The sequence below is a fragment of the Eublepharis macularius genome, chromosome 8, assembly GCF_028583425.1.
Source record: "Eublepharis macularius isolate TG4126 chromosome 8, MPM_Emac_v1.0, whole genome shotgun sequence".
NCBI classification, from domain to species: domain Eukaryota; kingdom Metazoa; phylum Chordata; class Lepidosauria; order Squamata; family Eublepharidae; genus Eublepharis; species Eublepharis macularius.
In genome coordinates, this window is record NC_072797.1 from 51,265,978 (window position 1) to 51,281,950 (window position 15,973).

Genomic DNA, 15,973 nt, shown 5'->3' on the forward strand with positions numbered 1-15,973 from the left:
GCAGCACAGTTTCTTCCCACACTGTTAAGGTTAGTCAGATGCTTAAAGTTTTGTTGGAGAACCAACAGTGAGCTCTTCCCCATACTATTATTCAAGTTTTCAGGAGGGCTGACAAGATATGGTGAGGAGCTACAGCATGTTGATCTTCCTACAAGGCTTCTAGTTTCTGACTTTTCTGTTATAAACAGCTATGCTTCAGTGGCTTCCATGCCACAAAGATGGCATGATAAGAAGCTCCTAGTTCTTCTAAGTACATAAGAGCTCTGCTAGATTAGACCAGTGGTCCCTAGTTCAGCATCTTACTTCAGACAGTAGCCAACCAGTTGCTCTGGAGGGCCAACAAATGACATAAAAGCCAAGGTCTTTCACTGATGTTGTCTTCTAGTCACCGGTATTCAGAGGCTGTGGTGGTGGAGACTCATAGTTGACTTATGGCTACTCCTGGTGGGATTTTCATGGCAGGCGAGTAATAGGTGATTTACTGTTGCCTGCCTCTGCAACTCTGGTCTTTGTTGGAGGTCTCCCATGCAATTACTAACCAAAGCTGACCCTGCTTTGCTTCCAAAATCGGATGAGACAAGGCTTACTTGGGCTATCCAGGTCAGGGCATTCAGATGCTTTACTGCCTCTGAAAGTGGAGGTTCCTTTTGGTTACCATGGCTAGTAGCCATTGATGAACCTATCATCTATGAACCTGTCCAATCCTGTTCTAAAGCAATCTATGCTCATCTTCATTACTATATTACTTGGCAATGAATTCTAAAATTTAATTACTTACTGAGTTAAGAAGAACTTCCTTTTGTCCATCCTGATTCCATTGACCATCAGCTCCACTGGGTGCTTCCAAGTTCTCATGTTATGGAAGAGGGAGAAAAATTTCTTTATCACCTAAATAAAACTGGATGTGATTCTAATTGAGTTTGCAGTAGATATAAGATGCTAAGAAATAGCAACATTAACAATCATCATCACATGTCTAAGCAAAAATCTCATTTTCATCATTTGTTTTCAAAAAAAGTCTGCACCAAAAAGATGTTGTTTGAAAGCTCATGTCATTTAGTCAAAGAGGGAGCAGAGTTACATTCCCATGTCTCTTAAATTTCTTTCCTCTGAATTTTCTCTTATTTGGCTGGTTATTATTGCTGTTAAGCTGTATTTTGAATAAAGCATATGCTTATGTTTCAAAGCTGTCTTCAGTGTAATAAGAAACCAAGGAACGTTTGGTAATGTGACTGTGTCCTGGGCAATTCATCCAGTTTCTTCAAAAGACATCTTCCCAGAGCAAGGAACAATTTTCTTTGAAACTGAAGAATTTTCAAAAAATATCACCATATTTTCATTGCCTGATGAGGTAAATATTTTTTTACACAAGTGACTGCTGAGATGTGTGGAGCTTTGATTGATACCAAAGGGAGGGGTTGTTGAATATCATAGTGAATTCACCTGAAGGTGTGGTTTCTTCCAAGAAGTCCAAGAAGAATTCAGAGTTGATTACCAATAACTGTGGGATATATCTTTGATACTAATTAATTAGAACAAGAAAATGAGAGCACTTGTTGTAGAGTACAGCTGAAATAAAGTTACACACTAGAATCATGTGAGAATTACTGAGCTTGGACCAAAAAGGAAAGTTGATTTTTTTCTTTTGTTGATTAACTCTTTTGCCCATAATGTTCCTTCTGCTCATTCTTTTTAAAATTTATGTTGCTGGATATATACTTACCCATATAATTGTTTTCGTCTTTTTCCCACGGAGGAAAATAAGATTAACTTTAGAATATGCAGGCTTCAGGAAAAAAATCCACTGTTCACTGCTCATTTACAGTAGCATCAAATGTTCACATGGATAAGTGAGAGAGCTACTAATACACAGTGTTTTCCATTAAGTCATTCATGAAGTCACTGTGAAGTCACCTATTGTGAAGTCATCAAGTATTGTGAAGTCACCTATTGTGAAGTCATCAAATACACAACTGAAGTCATATGCCTGCCCAAATCAGCTATATATGACTGAGACATACAGCATGAAACAACTGGGCTCAGCTGACAGGGAAGCGCAGCGTATCTTAGTGGAAGTGGGTGTAAAGAGGTATAAATACGTAATAGTGGTACAGTGACTGACCAATTACAAACTCTGATCTAGGATGTAACAGCTTAAGGATTCCCTTACACACACATGTACGTACGTACGTACGTACATATATATGTACGTACGTATGTATGTATGTATATGTAGAGAGAAATTGAACGGGGGCCCCCGCTCTGGATTGATGCTATTAACAATTCAGTTGAACGTGTTCAATCTAACTTTCTGTGTAAGATCATGGGGGTTCCTTTCTGCATAAGATCATGGGTGTGTTCCATATGCTGCCTTATGCTTAGAGTGCAGTCGGAATTTGTTGGCCACCAAGGCATGGCTTCACACTATTAAATATTGGTTGAAACTCCATTTTAATTCTGATCTCCCCAGTTATACGTACCATTTATTATCTGAATTTGCCAACTCTAGTTGGTCAGCCTGTATTGAAGCTAAAATAAGTTCCTTGAACTTATCTATAGAATCTTTATCCCTGCTATCTGAGTCTGAGAGCGGAACCACAAGTGACGCCTGACACAGGTTGGACACTTGTCAGCTTCCCTCCGGTTTTGATGGGGAATGTAAGCAGCTTGGCGGAATGTTGGACAAGTGACAGTTGAAAAGTCCATTGGACAGCAGTCAGAGAGTCAAGCTGCAAGACTAGGATGCCTACATTTCCCATCAAAACTGGAAGGAAGCTGACAAGTGTCCAACCTGTGTCAGGCGTCACTTGTGGTTCCGCTCTGAGGCCTTCTCAAAAATAAAATCCAGTCTTTTGGGATTAGAGTTACAAACTCTCTATAGTTCTGCTAATAGAACTTGTTCTCCCCTAAACTTGGGGATTTTCCCTAATGTAAGTTTCCCAGCAGTATACCTTTACCAACTCCTGGCTCCCAATTTATGTAGAGTCTTTTCTCTGGCCAGATTTAATATTCTTCCTTCAGCCATTTTATCTGGCAGATTTCATGGGATCCCTTATTATAGCAGGTGTTGTCCTTGTTTGAGGGACTGTGTTGAAACTGTTTCCCATGTTCTTCTCCAGTGCCCTTTTTATCTGGTGCCACACTGGGATCTTCTACATCCTATATTAGCCCAACTTTCAGAGTTTTCTGATGATTTTAAGGTTCAGTTCCTGCTTGACAACCCTGATGGGGGAATAACTGAAATAGTAGCTAAGTTTCTCTACAGTGCCATGGCTATACGCCCTGACAAGTAATATTCTGTACTGGTTTTGCTGCACTGTTGCCCTGCTCCTATCTGTATTTTAATCTCATTTTGTATGGAATCTCTGTATTTAAAATTTTATATTTTATATATGCCAATAAAGGCTTGCTTGACAAATTGAACATCGTGTATGAAGAGCTGTGTGTTTATTACCGTTAAGTTTATTTTAAGAATCCTCTGTACTCTGACAGGTTAAAATGATCAGCTTTCATGCTGGAAAAAAACAAAATGTTCAGAGTTACAGGGCAATAATGAAAATGAGAAAACTCCAGTCCAAGTTTAAAGATGCCCTTAATGAAAAGGCTATTTTATTAACTTGTGCTACAGTGTTGAATGGAAAAAATGAAATTGACCCCCCCCAAATGTTCTTGCTCTGTAGTTAGAGCATCTTGCACAACCTCTATCAAAGAGGCATAAGAACTGCTGTGGATCCTATACTTGTATAGTACTATGTGAACTTCTGTGTAAGTTGTTGCACAAAATTTGTGGAATGCTTTGTTCTAGGTGTGGTTCTTAGGATTGCTGGTTGCCTATTGATGGAGATACGAATCGCTTTGGGAAGCTTTTTTAAACCCGTGGGTCAGCTGTTTGGTGGGGAGATCACCAAGCAGCTGATCCAGCCGGTGGGGGTTTAAATGCCCCTTTCCATGCTGCTGCTTCGCAGCACAGAAAGGGGCATTTAAACCCATGGATCAGCTATTTAGCGGGGAGATTCCCGCCAAGCAGCTGATCCAGCCAGTGGGGGTTTAAATTCCCTTCTGTGTTGCTGCAGTGGCAAAGGAGCCGGCTCTGGTGTTCCCTGCCGCCCAGCTGGTTGCTGCAGTGATGGAGGAGCCAGCTCTGGCCTTCCCTGCTGCTCAGTTGGCTGCTGCAACAGTGGAGGAGGCAGCATGGGTGGCAGAGGAGCTGGCTCTGGCCTTCCCTGCCACCCAGCTGGCTGCTGTGGTGGCGGAGGAGGTGGCGCGGGCAGTGGAAGAACCAGCTCCGGGCCATCCCGGCCTTGCGAGGGCCACAGTGGCAGCAGAGGAGCCAGCTCTGGGCTGTCTTGGCCTCGCGAGGGCTGCCATTGCCATTGTGGCGGTGAAGGCATCCTCCCACTGCCCAGCTGATCGGCCTCCCCTTTCCCTGCCGGCCGGGTGAGTGGGTTTGCCACGGGGTGGGGTGGGGTGTGTGCTCCCCCTCACGTCAGTATTCACCGAATCTTTCCAGAGCATACCGAAGCAAGCTAAATACCTGTATCCCAAAGCGGCTTGCCCCTAGTGGCAGATTGACTACCTCTGTTGCTGCTAACTTGTATCTTTTTAAATATTTGTAGTACATTATCTTGTTACTGCTGTTTTAAACTGTTTGAAATGCAAGTTTTATTGTAATGTTTTTATTGAATGTAATCTGCCCTGAGCCTGCCTGTGCGGGGAGGGCGGAAGAAAAATTGAAATAAATAAATAAAGACTCTGTTAAAGGGACAGGACACTTTCCTAGAGGCCAGTTGGCATACTAGTGGTTCTTTAGGTCCATCCTATTAGATACAGCATATTTAACACCCCTTGATTTCAATAGGAAATAGTTAAGTACATGCCCATTGTGACTACGGTGTATTATAATGGCTTAGAGACTGAAAGATACATACTGGGAATCTAAATGTCAGTATTCTGCATTTTTTTATGATTGTCTTAAAATCTTCATTATGTGGGAACAGTGTGCTATTATTTGTAAACACTAGTGCATTACAATTCTTATTTTAGAAGTAACATAGATTTGCTTTATTTTCCCCCCAGGTACCTGAAGAAATGGAAGTATTCACCATTAATCTTTTCAATGCTACAGGAGGTTCTAGAATGGGGAACAGAACCACTGCAACCCTGCAGATTACCAAAAACGATGATCCAATTTATTTTTCTGGTGAGAGATGTTCTTTGTAACTTACGTTTAAATATGCACTCTTAAGAGAATAATCATGTTCTCTGTCCTAGGGACAAAGCTATACAGAAGGCTTGAGGTTCTAATATCTGTATGTTTACATATTTATATGTTTCAGATCCTGTTATTGTGATGGTCCAAGAAGGTGGCATTGCTAATTTTGTAGTAATAAGAAATGGCTCTGATACTCCGGCTGCTTCGGTTTTGTATGCCACTGTTAATGGAGGAGCCATTGCCAAAGGGGAAGACTTCATTTTTAGTGAAAAGAGTGGCGAACTTTTCTTTGATGTTGGGATAAGGGAACGGAATATAACAGTGTTTATCAATGATGATGATATCCCTGAGTCTGATGAGACTTTTTACATCATTCTCTTCAACTCTACAGGTTGAAATGATTTATTTGATCTGTGTAAACTATGCAGCTACTGCTTTTCTGATGTTTTGCTTGCATTCTGATTGATATTTTGATATTGATATAAGGCAATGATCATTAGAGATTCCTGTTGCCATGCATCTCACATCAAAGCATCTATTTATATCCTTAGGAAGCTTGCAGAATGTCTGAATCCATGAATTTGTGGCTGATTGTAATACTGCTTGATTACAACACAAGAAATCCCCAGCTGACTTGTTTTTTGATGTCCTTGTAGAGGACTGGTTCAGCTTTTATTATTCATGATAGATTATTAAAACAGCAAAACAAACATTCCAGTGTAATATTTATCATTAATCCTCCCACGATCTGAGGTACCTGGAGCAAACGGGAGAAAATGATACGCATAAAAAGGTAGAGGGATAAATTTATGAGGGATTAAATAAAATCGTTAGCATTGTCATTGTGTTGTGCAATATATTATTTGACATTATTGTTTTAGCACATGTTTTCCATATAGTGGTATGTTTATTATATCTTGTATTAATGCTGTTGTCTTGAATTTGTAAACTCAGAAGGCTGTTACTGAAAGATTCATGTTGGTTGACTATAGAAAGGCAAAATCTTTGTGCCCTTTCTGAGGATGGTTCCCCCTTTTCTGTGGCTGATAATAACAGCAAATCCAAGAATGCAACATAAAGCCCACTGCTGAATATGACCCAATACATTTTCTGTTACTTATTTATGTCATGTATAGTCCGTCTTTCTCACAAGGACTGAAGGTGAATTACATACTGTGAGATTAGTGCAGTTAATATCAAGGATATTTTAATCAACATTGTAATAGGGTATATAAATGTGAATTTGCAAAGACATCACATCAGCAGAAATCCAATACAGAGCAGAAGAAATGCTGAAAGAGGGTATGAACAGTTCTAAGACTGGCATATTAAACAACATAGAACTACCCAGTAGGATCATACTTAAAAGCAACAGAGAGTACATATATCCAGAGGAGTTAGCCGTTTTAGTCTGCAGTAAGCTTATGCTACAATAAAGTTGGTTAGTCTTAAAGGTGCTACTGGACTCTTTGCTGTTAAAGGTTCTACTGGATTCTTTGCTAGAGAGTGCATAGTAGCATATACTTAAAGCAACCGATAGTGTATAAGACAACAGTGCATAGTACTCTCTGTTGAGAGCTAGGGGTTATACTAGATCCAGCATTATTGCTAGAAAAACAAGTTAAGGCAGCAGCAAAAAATGCTTACTACAACCTCACTCTAGCCTGGAAGATGGATTCTTATCTTTACACGGTTGACCTGGCCACTTGGATCCATGCTATGGTATATTCAAGCCATGAAGGCTTGACTATTGTAATGTTCTATACATAGGTCTTCCATCTAAGTTAACTAGGAGGCTCCAATTAGTGCAAAATGCTGCAGCTCGACTGTTATCAGGAGCGAACAGGAGCATGAACGTCACTCCCATTCTACAGTCACTTCTTTGGCTACCCATCAGTTACTGTGCTCAGTTCAAGGTATTAGTTATTACATACAAAGTTCTTCATGGCTTTCGTTGAGCATACCTACGGGACCACCTCCCTCCCTATGTTCTTCTATGGCAGCTTCGCTCATCTGAACAGGGTCTCTGGCAGGTGTCAGGCTGCACACAGGTGAAGTCAGCAGCAGCCGATACATGGGCTTTCTCTGTGGTGGCCCATGTCCTGTGGAATGACCTGCCTGAGGAAGTCAGAAGAGCCCCCACTCTCCTGGCTTATCGTAAATTATGCAAAACCGAACTATTCAAAAAGGCTTTTTACTCAAATGGGACAGCTGTATTGTAGGGAAGATGCTTCGCTAATGAGTTAGGGAACATAGACTTCATCACTATATTGCCTTACATATTATCTGCTGCTTTAAATACATATTCCTATGTACCACCAGTGATCCATGTTGTCTAATGTTAGTCCTAGAATTGATTATGTTCTGCTTCAGTATTTTTTCTACTCTGTATTGGATTCTTGCTAATACTATATCTTTTAAACTTGTATCTATTTACCCTATGGTATTGTTTATGAAATGTCCTTGATACTGTATTGAAATGTACTTGATACTGATTGTACTAATCTCATACTGTGTAATCCGCCTTGAGTCTCAGTGAGAAAGGCGGACTATACACGACACAAATAAATAAATAAATAAATAAATAAATAAATAAATAAATAAATAAATAAATAAATAAATAGTAGTGAAGTCTGTAGTCTTTAGAGAAGCATCTCTTTGAGATCATCTTCTTGCAGTACAGCCCTCCTATCTGAGTAGAAAGCCCTCTGGAATAATTCTGTTTTGCATCGCTTGTGGAAATCCAGGAGAGTGGGGGCTTTTCTGATAACTTCAGGTAGGCCATTCCATAGGGTAGGGGCCACCACAGAGAATGCACATGCATGAGCAGCTGTTGATTTTGCCCATGTGTAGGGTGGCACCTGCAGGAGACCCTGTTCAGATGACCAAAACTGCCATGGAGGAACATAGGGAGAGAGACGTTGGTCCAAGGCCATAAAGAGTTTTGTATGTAATAGCCAACTCCTTGAATTGAGCCCGGTAACTGATAGTAGCCAGTGGAGTGACTGCAGAAGGGGAGTAATATTCATATTCTTGCTCACTTCCAATAATAACAGAGATGCAGCATTCTGCACCAAGTGGAGTCTCCGATTTAGACTTTATGTGTTACAATCATCAGTGTTGATGTTATCATAACAGAAATCCAGGTGGTCAGATTGGCCGTGTCGAGGTAGGAAGCCATCTTCTAGGATAGAGTGAGAATGTAGAAAGCATTTTTTTGCAGTTGCCTTAACTTGCTTTTCTAGCAGTATCTCAGTTTTTCTTTTGAGGCCAGTTCTTCTCACTATGCTTGATGAAAGGGTAAGATAGTGTCTTGCTATCCCAGCTTCCAGATGTGCCTGTTTCTGCTCTGGGCCTAGTAGTCCATGTACAAGTATAATGTTTGTGTACAGCCTACACAGATAGAATATAATGTGTTAGGCCTAAAGTTCGCTCTGTTTTGATAGGTTTAAAAATAACATTGGTTGGATCTGAATTGCTGATGTGTCTTTTTGGCTTATTTTGTCCATTGTTCTTGTTCAGTTGTTTTGATGTTTTAGTTTTCATTGATATATGATTTTATTCTTTTAAAAAATATGTTAGCCAATTTGGGCCTGTGGGGTTGAACAAAAATATAAAAATCTGATGCTGTGATTCAACTGTGTGAATCAGGCCTTGCTTGCAGAATTTTTATGTATAAGCCCTATCATGTGAACTTTATGCTTATGTGCTCTTCAGGGGCTGGAGACAGGACAGGTTTGCTAGGTGTGTGTGTGAGAGAGAAGATGTGTTTTTATTCCCCAAAGCGAAGATCATTTAAACCAGATCCTAGATATTTAAAATCTTAGTTTTGGAAAAATATTAACTGTGAATGTGAAAAATATGGTCCTTTTCAGATATGAATTTGTTTCTAGCTTTGTATTTAAATAAATCCCCTGTACAGGAGACACAGTAGTCTATGGATCGGGCATGGCAACTTTAATAATTGAAGCGAATGATGATCCAAATGGCATTTTTTCATTGGAATCTATAGTCAAAGCAGTGGAAGAAGGCAAGACTAATAATGTTTTGTAAGTAATATTGAAAAAAATACTCTTCTCTTTTCTCTTGAACATCTTTGGAGAAAATGTACTGAAACTTTTTGTTGCTGCTTGTTTCCCAAGGAAGGCTTTTAAGCAATTAAGAGTGTTCCTCAAATCAGCTTCAATTCAAAATTGACATACCAGAACATTTTTAAACGTGTGGGAAAGGTTTTGGTATATGAAACTGCTGTTTGTTTCTTGGTATATGAGAGCCTTTCTTGGAAGTAAATGTGTGTGTATACAGTTCCCTCCCATTTTATGTTTTTGTTCACAAAGTTGTAAGAACTGTCATAGTCCCTGCTTTAAATATTCAGAATGGAAAGCTTTTCTGAACTGAGGTATATGAGTTTACTTCCATGCTGAGCTTTGTGGAAAAAACATGCATATAAGAATATGGGGTATGAGAGGTAAACTGTGAAAGTAGATGTGCTGGATTGGAGAAGTCCCACAGCTGTTGCACAAGCTGAATTGGTATGTGAATTGGAGGTGAAGTTGCTACAAAAATGGTATTCTGTGTATTCTGTGGTTACCTATTGACATATCTCTCGAGTCGTGTTGGTGGAAAACACCTGTCAACTGGGGTACAGCTTTGCAAACTTGTGCAAACATTTCTTCGTTGTATAAAACAAGTGATTTTTTTGTCTTCTATGAATATTTGTGTAAATCTTAGAGTAGCTTTTATTTTCTTTCAAGCCTGTATATCTGGGGGTAAAATATTCTGCAGGCTATAGATACACACCATCCATTATTGGTAGTCATTCATGAATGTGTCCAGGAGCCAGCAGGGTTTAAGAAGTTATTTTTGCTTGGCTGATGCTCCTTGTTATGTTGCCAATTAACTCAGCAGGAAGTGTATAATCCATTGACACTCTCTAACAAGAGGATTGGTGAGCCATAGAGATAAGTTAGTGAACCTTCAGAAATGTCTCTGGTCTAAATAACAGAGAAGAGGATTTCCCATTGTATTTTTTATAATTGTTGCTGCTGGGTCCCCCTTTTCATTTTGTTTTTCTTTGAGAAAGCAACTGATACCTCCTTTATTGGCATAGCTGAGATGAGAGATATTTGTAGGATTTGTGCATTGTTATTCTGTTTGAATTTTCAAAACAGAGCACTCCATAAGCCTTTCTTGAACATAGCCATACAAGGAAAAGGGACCCAGTGGTTTATGTTGAACAGCTTCCTTTTGAAAGACCAAATACCCCATAGCAAAAGCACCCCTTCCAGTCCCTGTCTAGTCTTCCTGTAACATGCCTGAGAACTAGGGTTGCCAGCTCCAAGTTGGGAAATTCCTGGAGATCTGGAGGGTGAAACCTGGAGAAACCTGGAGAAAGTGGGGTTTGGGGAGGGACAAGACCTTGGCATGGCATAATTTCATAGAAGCCACCCCCCAAAGTAGCCATTTTCTCCAAGTGAACTGATCTTTGTGGCCTGGAGACCAGTTGTAATTCTGGGAGATCTCCAGCCACTACCTGGAGGCTGGCAACCCTACTGAGAACCCTTATAGTACTGAATTGGGGAGTCCCCCTCCCCCGAATACCTGAGTTTGGGGACAGAAAAAATGGAAAGGTTTAGACTTTACCATCCACATGGCTACCCCACATTGCTTTGGTGCAGTCTTTCCAAAAATATCATAATAAAGCAAGTTTTGTAAAGATTGCAGGAAACTTAGGGAAGAAACGTGCATGACAGCATCATGATGCTATTTGAAAGTGTGTGTGTGTGCATGGGGGTGGGGGGGACCTGTGTTGCAAATCTGAGAGTTTTGACAGATTCATGAAGGATAGGACTCAATGGCTACTGGCCATGGCGACTAACAGGAATCTCCAGATTCAGAGGCAATAAACTTCTGAATTCCAGTGCCAGGAGGCAACATCAGAGGAAGGCCTTGACCTCTGTGCCCTCTTATTGACTATGCAGGGTAGCTAGTTAACCACTGTATGAGACAGGATGCTGGACTAAATGGACCACAGGTCTGATGCAGCAGGGCTCTTCTTACGTTCTTATTTTCTTTCCATCATCTCCAAATGTATTGTAGCCCAATTACATGATTATATATGAAATGTGTTGCTATTATAACTAAAAGCACTCTTTTAATCTCTTCTATAGGATTATGAGGCATAGAGGTTGTTTTGGCAACGTTTCTGTGACCTGGCGGCTGTTTGAGAATGGTTCTGCTTTGGACCCAGGAGAAGAATTCTATGAAGTGTCTGGAACTGTACAGTTCAGGGATGGAGAAGGGTCAAAGCCCATCATTCTTCATGCTATATCGGATAAAATTCCAGAATTCAATGAATTTTACATGTTGAAGTTAGTGAACGCTACAGGTATAGTGGGAGTGCTCTTTTTTTACTCTTAAAGAGCAGAACAGAAAACAGTGATAAAATAGCCAAGCTCTGACAATTTAAGCTTCATTCTTGAAGGGCAGAATATTAATCGAAGCCTTTGTGAGGGGGGCTAGTTTTCAGACCTAATGAAAGTTTGAATTCACATTTCAAACACGTTTGCATAATCTGTAAAGGGGGAAGCCCCAATGTTCTGTAATTTTTTTTACTGCATGTATTTATGTACTGATTTTACAGAAGTGTAGTGTATTGAAGAAATTTTGCTTAAAACCCACTCTTTTTAAATGTTCTCTGTACATTTGTTTTTAAAAGAAGTCTGTTGCTCATGAAAGCACTTGTCAAAATAAATTACAAAGGTCCAGTTTATTGTATCAGCAAAGTCAAGAAATAAAAGCTTTTTCTGGACCATACCATTGCTAGTGGTAAGATAGTTATGTGTTTGAATGCTTCCCTATAAATGAATGTCCATGTGTATGGGAAAATAGCATGTTGGGATAAGGATTCAATATAGCCTTTACATTTATGTGCAGGAAAGTTACATAAAATAAAACGTTCCAAGAAAGAGTCGGCACTTGGTATTAGTGCACAAAATGATCCTTGGTTATTTAGCTTCCACACAAATTGTCCTGTTTTTAAGCATAGAACTATATATTTTTCTAGAAGATGAAACTAGTGTTATTTAAGAGAGTGATGCAAGAGCTAGCTTCAAGATGGAGTTCACTCAATCTTTTGTTTGCTTTTAAATATATTTTATAGGAGGATATCCAGGTCCTGGTGGCCAGTTATCTGAAACCAACCTTACAGTGACAGTGATGATCCCGTTTAATGACGACCCCTTTGGAGTTTTCATCCTAGATTCCAAAAGCCAAGAAAGGGAGCTCGCAGAAGATGTTCTCTCTGAAGATGATATGTCCTATGTTGCTAACTTTACGATATGGAGGCAGCAGGGAACTTTTGGAGATGTCCGAGTTGGCTGGGAAATACTGTCTGGTACATTCAGAGAAGGGTTGCCTCTGATGATTGATTGCTTGCTGCTGGGAAAATTTTCAGATTCAGTGCAGTCACAGCCTCACATGCGTCGTCATCACACTGGAACGGACGCTTTGTATTTTAGTGGTGAAGAGGATGCTTTTGGGATTATCGAGTCTCAGTTCCACATCAGCAAGAACAGAACTCTTGCCAACTTCACATTTTCAGTCTGGGTGATTCCTAGTGCCAACAGTGATGGATTTATAATCTCAAAGGACAATGGAAATGGAACCATGTATTATGGAGTGAAAATCATCACAAATGAATCTCATGTTACTGTCAGACTTTATTATACACCATTGCAGTCTAATGTGACATTTGTGGCCAAGATCACAGTCACTAAATACTTGGATGAAAATACTTGGGTGCACCTTCTGCTTACACTGGATGATGGCATAATTGAATTTTTTATTGATGGAAGTCTGGTGCCTAGAGGCATTAAGAGCCTCAAAGGAGAAGCGATTGCTGATGGTAAGCGATATGCCGTGTAGCTTTCTCCTTCTCAGTCTATGTGGATCTTGACAAGTCCAGACTCCTTTTAGCAACAACACATGCCTGCAACAAGAAATGTGTTACTGATATAAATAAATGTTGATGGATTTCTACTTTCAAGAAAAGAAAAGTGCTGTTATAGACCAGTTTAGAAATGTCAGGGTCCAGAAGCATGGGGAGAAATGTTGTTTCAATTTTTTCTGAGGTCTTTAAAAGTTTTTTTAATGGAAAAACTGGAAACTTTGGAGGGAACCCTGCAAAGAAATGCCTATGAAATATTTTATCTTTTAGAATGAGTAGAACACTTCTTAAGACAGGGTTTTCACATACAAAATATCTAGTGTGCAAAAGTACGGAGACGTTAAAAAAAATTCCTATGGGAAAATTGGGAAAGCACTCTCTCTCTCTCTCTCTCTCTAAATATATATACTGTAGACATATATTTGTTCAGGTTTTTTTGTTTAAATGTAAATACTTTTAGCAACAATAATTTCTTTAATAATACATTATTAAAGAGTCAATGTTTTCAATGTTTTCAACTTTAGCTTAATATCCAGTATTCTATTCCTACCTTTTGTAACTCTATGAGAGAGTTTCTGTGCAAATAATACATTTTCTTTTGTTTACTACAGAATTTGTTTTCTACCTTGAACATGTTTATTTTTTCTTACCTCTCATACTGCAAAAATTAAAGATACACGTGTTACAGTAGCATAGGATGTAGTAGTTTGCACCTGTTTGTTAAGTATCAGATATATTTGCAATTTTTCATATAAAAAATGAAGACACTTATACTTTTATTTCCATAAATAAAACAGTAGTTTTATATGATGACTAATTATAAATGATACATTTTATGTTTTACAATCAATAAAAGAAGTTTAGATTTGATAGAAAAGTAAGTGTTGCATATATTTCAATTTCCCTCCAAATTTCTGGGTTTTTTCATGGCTTTAAAATATCTGGAAATTTTCCATCTCTAGACTAGTGACAGGGTATTCTTTTTATAGTAGTTGTTCTTTTCTTTAAAATTAACACTAAATTACATTTTAAATATTGGCAGTGAGCTTTGATCTCAAAGTGGCATTTTCCTGTAGGCAACTTCAGAGTCTTCTCATGAACATTTCAATGTCAAACAGGTGAATGCACGTTTTGAGTATAAAATTGACAAGGGTTCCAGTTATCAGGGAACATTGGCAAACCATATTTGAATGCTCTTGTTTTTTTCTCGAATTTAAGCAAATTAAATATATTTTGCTAGAACAAATTAATTTTGTTAGAGCATATATATTTTGCTAGCAATAGGTATGGTAGGTTTTAGAATATTGTTAATTGGTTTGGGGTGGCCTGCAAGGTCATCCCAACTTTGGATTTTTCTTTTCTGTAACAATAGTTCTATGTTTTTGTCCATTTGTCATTTTTTTCATCTTGCATCCGTCAATATTAGTTCTTTCATACTGGATCACAACAGCAAGGAGACAGACCTCATCCTCTAAACAACTCACTTTTCAATAGGGTGTGGCATGTGAAAATGATAAAATCTTGCATTAAAGATAAGTTTCTGGTTTTAAATGGTGAACAGTGAAATCCTAAGCAGAGTTACTCCAGTCTAAGTCCATAGATGCTGGAAAGACAACATCTATGATTAATATATTGTCGAAGGCTTTCACGGCCGGAGAATGATGGTTGTTGTGGATTTTCCGGGCTGTATAGCCGTAGTCTTGGCATTGTAGTTCCTGACGTTTCGCCGGCGAAACGTCAGGAACTACAATGCCAAGACCACGGCTATATAGTCTGGGAAATCCACAACCATCTATGATTAAGATCTTTCGAAACCAAGGATGTTTGTGTGTTAGCAGTCAGACTTGCCCTCACGATTTTAAGGAGGCTTATGAATAGGGCTAAGCCATAAGCTCCACTCTGTGTTTTAAACACAAAATACTGCCCAAGCAGAAACATGGAAGCCACATTCCGGCCAGGAGATGGACCATGTGAAGTGAGACCAGCTTTCAGCCCCTACGCCCCGGTCATGAGCAAAGATCCTGAGACAATAGGATCTTCTAGGAGTTCCAGAATTAATCACCATAACACACCCTACTAATCTTCCCTTATCCACCCTCCTATTCTCAGGTGACCCCGGGCTCTGATAGCCTTACCCACCCATCCATCATGGGTCGTCAGTCATCGCTGATAACTTTAGTTTCACCTGGGGAGATTTTATCAAACCTTCCCAGTTTGTCTCACTCTAGAGACAGCTCACCAGTTCATTGTCTCGCCCCAGAGACAGCTTTCCTGTCCTTTGTGCCACCCCAGGGCAACCATTAAGTTATTGTTTGGGGGGCAGAAGATGCAGTCTTGTCCGAGGGTACGTTGCACAGTATACGGACTACCCCTCCACCATAGTTGTGTGTATGCCCTCAGATCCAGCATCCACTCTGAGATCTCCATCTGAGCTCTTCCTCATTAACATGCTGGTCGCTCAATGCTCTCTCTCTCCTGGATGCCCGTTTCTGATGGTAACTATCACCCAATCCATCAAACTCCATCCAGTTTTCACCGCTGCTTTCTAGTTAGCTCTGAGTGTGTGTTGTGCGCTTTTGCCTGCTATTAATCTTTATTATTTCCAATAACCCATTTGATGAACATCTGCCAGTTTATTAAGAAGAGTTCTCTAGCAGGGACAATCCGTGTGGAGATCTCGCAGTTACTCACCTCTCACTGCCTCTCCTTGCACGAGGAGACCTCCTTATTGGGAAACACATGGGTTGCAGTTTTTTAATTTTTTTAAATGATTTTGCAGTTTACCATATTTGAATGCCCGTTTTATTCTCACA

The 15,973-nt window shown here is 39.6% G+C and overlaps 1 protein-coding gene across 1 annotated transcript in view; it reads left to right on the forward strand.

The window, feature by feature from the left end:
• The window catches only part of ADGRV1 (adhesion G protein-coupled receptor V1), a 428,595-nt gene that overhangs the window by 38,558 nt on the left and 374,064 nt on the right, over nt 1-15,973 (forward strand). The window contains exons 15-20 of the mRNA XM_054987564.1: nt 1,188-1,351; nt 5,077-5,200; nt 5,337-5,603; nt 9,135-9,261; nt 11,383-11,600; nt 12,375-13,118. Of these exons, the coding sequence (XP_054843539.1) occupies nt 1,188-1,351; nt 5,077-5,200; nt 5,337-5,603; nt 9,135-9,261; nt 11,383-11,600; nt 12,375-13,118 (1,644 nt within the window). The remainder of the gene's footprint in view (nt 1-1,187; nt 1,352-5,076; nt 5,201-5,336; nt 5,604-9,134; nt 9,262-11,382; nt 11,601-12,374; nt 13,119-15,973) is intronic.